Here is a 5,730-nt window from a genome sequence, read left to right on the forward strand (position 1 = left end):
TTATATATGATCATGCGTATCTATGTACAAGTATTACACTTAGAGTGCATTTGGATTATATGTATTTGTTTTTTTTTTTCACAGCAGCATTTGAACAGCAAAAAGAAATCAAGAGTACTCAAAATACATAGATGATTATAATGAAATTATGTATATATGTATAGGTGTTACACTTGGAGTGCATTTGGGCTGTATGTATTTGTTTTTGTAATTTTTTACGGCAGAATATCAAAAGCAAAACAAAAGCAAGAGTACTCACAATATATAGATGATTATGGGAATATAGTACATGTATTACACTTGAAGGGATTTGGATTGTATGTATTTGTGTTTTTTTTTTCATTTCTTTTTACGACAGAATTTTAACAGCGTGTTATGTACATGCATTACAATTGAAGTGCATTTGGATTGGATGCATTATTTTTTTCACAACAAAATTTAAACAGCAAAACATGAACAAGAGTATTCAAAGGATACATATGATCATGTGAGTATTATGTACAGGCATTACACTTGAAGTGGATTTTGACTCTATGTATTAACACTGTTTCCACTGCAATTTTTTTACAGCATGAAGGCATAAACAAGAGTACTCAAAAGACATAGATGATTACGCGTGTGATTATATGTACATGTATTCTACATGAAGTGCATTTGGATTGTATGCATTTGTTGTTGCTTTTTACGGCAGAATTTTAACAACAAAAAATAAATAATAATCAAGAGTAATCATTCCAACAAGCAACATTTTTTTTTTTGCAGTTCATGTGGATTATATACATTTGTTTTCCACAGCAAACATTTTCAACAAGACATACACAAGAGTACTTTAAACACGTAGATGATTATGTTTACATACGTTCCGTTCATGTATTACACTTGAAGTGCATTTGGATTGTATGTTCTTGTTTTCCACACACACACACACACACAAAAAAAAAAAACTAGGGTACTCAAAAGACATAGATGATTACGCGTAGAGTATGTACATATAATATTACAGTTGAAGTGCATTTGGATTTGATGTATTTGTTTTGGCCACTTTGACAAGTGATCACGTATATACTGATGTGCGTTTTTTAATTGCAATGTACAGGTTTGTATGAATAAATGTTGAATTTGTTAGTGAGTGGATGTGTGTACCTGATAATCATACACTGCAAATTCTATAAGTTTGCGGCTGTCTGACCACTGGGCTTACGACATAAACGATCATCGATGAGAAAAAAAAAAGTCTAGTGTCCCTTTAATGACCCATTATGTGAAAAATATTCAGAAATTTACTCATACATTTTGATGAACCACCAAAAATGTATGCATGTGCCTTGAACCCTTTTTAAAGTGTGTGTGTGTGTGTGTGTGTGTGTGTGTGTGTGTGTGAATAGTCTATCGCTTGTCCCCCCCCCCCCCACGAAAAAAAAATCACCTGGGAGAACCAATACGCAGGAACACTTTTGTCAAAATGTAAACATTCAGTGATCATTACAATGGACATTTTAACACACTAGAATAGGTTTACTGAGGTGTCCATGACATGTATTACATGCACAATATATATCAAGACAAATTCAAAATACTGGAGCTGACATTATTAAGCCCGAAAGAGTGTGAGGTCTATGCTGGCACGTGATATTTGTATACAAAATTTTGTCTACAGATAAGTTTTATAGCCAAATAAACTGCGCAATATGTAGGTCGCAGAATGCCACGGAATCATAGATTTTGACTCAGTAGCAAAATAATGTCTTGCGTGGTGCTTGCATTATTGGGCAAGATGTTCAACTCACTAGGTCCGTCTTGACCTGAGTATATAATTATTCTGGTAAATACCAGCTGAGCACCGGGTTGATGATAACGATTTCTATGAGGAAGAATAGTGATTACACAAAAGAGGTTATACTCGGTGAGTCGCAGACCGTAGAGTCGCAATTATACTGAAGGGATATGTTTGCAAGAGCGCTACTACACTATTAAAGAGACATGCTTCAGATGAATTGGGTTTCTATAATATAATTCATGTGATCCGCTACAAATGTATGTATATACATGTATGTAGATATTCCTATGTGTATGCCCATGTGCTAACAACAAAAAATGTCGTAAATGGACAATAAATGAATCTGAATCTGAATCAGAATCTGAAATTTCAATCAGTACGCAAACATCTATAGAACTATGGCCACTGAGGAAAAAATTGAATCTTTTGAGCAGGCACCAACAGAGCTTACTACTTTCAGTCTTTTCGAAAAGCCTGAATGATTGTAACTGATTGCTGGGTAGCGTGGAGGCATTTATTCAGAGGTGGAGGTGATGATGCTGGGTTCACCAAACTCGACGACTCTCCCTTCATTCATGACCAGGATGCGGTCGCTATCGGCGATGGTGTCGATGCGGTGAGCGATGGTCAATACAGTGCTCTCCTTGAACTCCTCTCGGATGGCCCTCTGCATGTGTTTGTCCGTTTCCATGTCAACACTGGCCGTTGCCTCGTCGATGCACAAAACCTGTTGGTACATTTCACAAGACCAAATATTTCTGTCAATTCTGTCTGTCAGATATCAACCCACCCCTTTAAAGATGGCCAAAGTATAAAACCAAAAGAAAAACACAATCAGTGTCATTTTCGCTTCATTTTCAGACCAATCACTGTATTTTGAAGTTGCCTATTCTTTATTGTTTGCTGATGTATCATTGTAAGATATTCTATGGGCCGAATTAAAAAAAGGTATTCAAATGGATTCAACTGAAATAAGACCCTAAGTAACTTTCAAGAGAATTTAGTCTCACCTTTGCTTTGGTCAGCATGGCTCTGGCCAGACAGAGCAGCTGTCTCTCACCGCTAGAAAAGACCTTGCCCCCCTCACCAACCTCGGCCGTCAAGTCCCCCATGCGCTTAACCACGTCCGCAAGGTGGCACTTCTCCAGTACCGACCAGAGCTGTTGGTCAGTGAAACGACCAAAAGGGTCAAGGTTCTCTTTCACTGTGCCACTGAAGAGGAATGGATCCTGGGGAATTGTAGCCATTCGGGACCTGTCGGGATGGAAGGATTAAATCAAATTAATTTAATTGCACGTGAACTCTGTATACTTGTAACTATACTTGATTTTTTTTTTGCAATAAGAAAGACATACCCCAAACCAGGACATTTATGTGCACTCATGATTTTAAAATGATGAGAGTAAATTCATCAATATTCATAGTAAATATGTGACCCTGCACCTCAAAACAAACAAAAAGTCGCCAGACATGAATTTTTAGTTAAGACCGTATTCTGAAAGAGCAGACTTTGAGCTTTAAAATGATGTATAACTCAAATCAAATGGACTCTCCTAATCTATCTAAATATTGGAAAGAAAGCACAAACTCACAAAAAGTGTGAACTGAGAAAAGAGGCTCTGAAGTACAGTGTCTATTCAAGCGCTTAATCTTTCCCAAACCGTGCTGTCTGTGCGATGAATGGGACAAAAAACAGGAAGTAAACCACCAGAGTAACAACAGTGAAGGGATTATCAGATTAAATCGAAATTAAATATGCCTTATTAACACATTATGTCCATAATTAATGCCAACTTTCAAAGCAGTAGCACTATCCTTTCAAAAGTTATTAGAGTTGAAAGTGAAGAGTGTGGACAAGGTTTTTCAGAAATGAAAAAGGGATTCTAAAGACACACCTAATCACACTATTCTACCTAAAATGTTCGAGATAAACTGCTAAAAAAACACACTTTCCTGCTCGTTTTATGATACCAAATTTTAGCATAATGTAAAAGAAGACCCGTTCTTTCAGAAAATATGAAAAAGTCAAGTTCGGCTAGGTTGACCCATTTCACTTATTATCAGTTCTCACGCAAAATCAGTGTGTGCGACTTTATGTTCGTTTTGAGGTGCACGGTCACATATATGCTTTCTTCAATCTCCACAATAGTATAGCATATTGCTTTCATTCATGATAGAGTTCCATGCCAATTAGCATTCCTATATTCAAAGCTGTTATTTTCGTGTACAGATAATTTCGAGAATAAGGAGGTCACCGATATTTTCGAGAGATGCTGTTTTCTCACATTGACTCCAAGGCTTTCGTAAGTGCACCATTACCCTAGTGCATTTTCACGTGCTGGTAAATTTGCGTTCCAGCAGTGATTAACGAAACTCGCAAAAATCAAACCCTCGCAAAAATAACAGTGTATACTGTATATCAGATTGGTGATATATGAGAGAGTAAGGTAAAGTTTCGTTCAACATATAAGCCAGTTGTTATGACAAGAAGTAAACAACAATGGATGATTTTTTTTTTCTTTTCACTGGTACAAACCCTCCGTTCTTTCCGAGAAACTGCTATCTCACCTGATTTCCTCCAGGGATAAGTCTGCCAGATCTACCTCATCAACTGTGATCCGTCCCCCCTGGACATCCACCATCCCAAAGAGTGCCAGGAAAAGCGTGGACTTCCCCGACCCTGTCTTGCCCATGATGCCCACCTTCTCCCCCTGGCGGGTCTCAAAGGTCACCCCGTCGAGGGCCTTTGGGTGGTCGTCGCGGTAGGAGAAGTGGACGTCATCAAACTTCACCACTCCCCGGCTCGGCCATCCTGCTGGAGGCTGTCAATAGAGGTTCGCATGAACAGACCGGTTTATTACTAACATAATTATATTCATAAATATTTATGAATTTTTCTTCCGTAATGACGTAGTACAGGCTACTGTCTGAACATGTACCTCAAACACACTTTTCAATAAGCCTACCTGGAATTCAAATTGTATACAGAAGTTGTTACTATGTTGTGCAAACCTCGGGCAACTTTTTAGGTTGTCAATTACAACCATTGCCAGACGGACAAGCAAATAAGAATAAGAAGCAATTCCACAAGACATGTCCAGACGTATTGCAACCATGACCTTGACTACAACGGCACTGCTTCATAGTGCCTCAAGTTTTGCATATTATCATGATAGCTCCAATTTTGTGCATCAAGGCTTTCCAAGATCAGCTCATTGAGGGGTAAAGAATCCGACTCACGCAGTTCTCCAAAAGGAGAATGCTATGTGCGCTTTTCTCACTATGCAATCTACATCACTATTAAAAGATTCCTTTCATGTGCCCTGCATCTCACAATATTTCACTGCCACTGTCTGGAGAACTTCGCCCAACAGTTCAATAGTTAAGTACATTTGAAGAGTTTGTTCGCAAAAACCGATAAGTCCAATTTTGAAGATTTTGAAGTACGGTATCTGTCATAAAGTACAAAATAATAACTTTTAAATGATATATTGGTCACTACATAAGGTACATTTTTGAAGTTATGGTCACAAGAAGCATAATTTTTCTTATTGTTCTTTTTATTTTTCTTGACATTTAATCGCAAATATCTCCATTTGGCAAACATGGACTTATCGGTTTTTGCAAACAAACTCTTCATTTATCATATGTGACCGTGCACCTCAAAACGAACATAAAGTCGCACACACTGATTTTGCGTGAGGACTGAAAATAAGTGAAATGAGTCAACCTAGCCGAACTTGACTTTTTTATATTTCCTGAAAGAACGGGTCTTCTTTTACATTATGCTAAGATTTGGTATCATAAAACGGGCAGGAAAGTGTGTTTTTTAGCAGTTTATCTCGAACATATTGGTAGAATAGTGTGATTAGGTGTGTCTTTAGAATCCCTTTTTCATTTCTGAAAAACCTTATCCACACTCTTCACTTTCAACTCTAATAACTTTTGAAAGG

The 5,730-nt window shown here is 37.6% G+C and overlaps 1 protein-coding gene across 1 annotated transcript; it reads right to left on the bottom strand.

Moving 5' to 3' along the window:
• Positions 1 to 2,141: 2,141 nt before the first annotated feature.
• Positions 2,142 to 3,028, bottom strand: LOC139720258 (ATP-binding cassette sub-family C member 10-like). Its single transcript, XM_071631622.1, has 2 exons — positions 2,788 to 3,028; positions 2,142 to 2,504 (listed from the first exon to the last, which is right to left on the bottom strand). The coding sequence occupies exons 1-2, from the start codon at positions 3,022 to 3,024 to the stop codon at positions 2,292 to 2,294; spliced, it is 450 nt and encodes a 149-aa protein (XP_071487723.1). The 5' UTR covers positions 3,025 to 3,028; the 3' UTR covers positions 2,142 to 2,291.
• Positions 3,029 to 5,730: the final 2,702 nt, after the last annotated feature.

The sequence above is a fragment of the Diadema antillarum genome, unplaced genomic scaffold, assembly GCF_040938485.1.
Source record: "Diadema antillarum isolate AM-2024a unplaced genomic scaffold, OU_Dant_1.0 scf00000125, whole genome shotgun sequence".
Taxonomy (NCBI): domain Eukaryota; kingdom Metazoa; phylum Echinodermata; class Echinoidea; order Diadematoida; family Diadematidae; genus Diadema; species Diadema antillarum.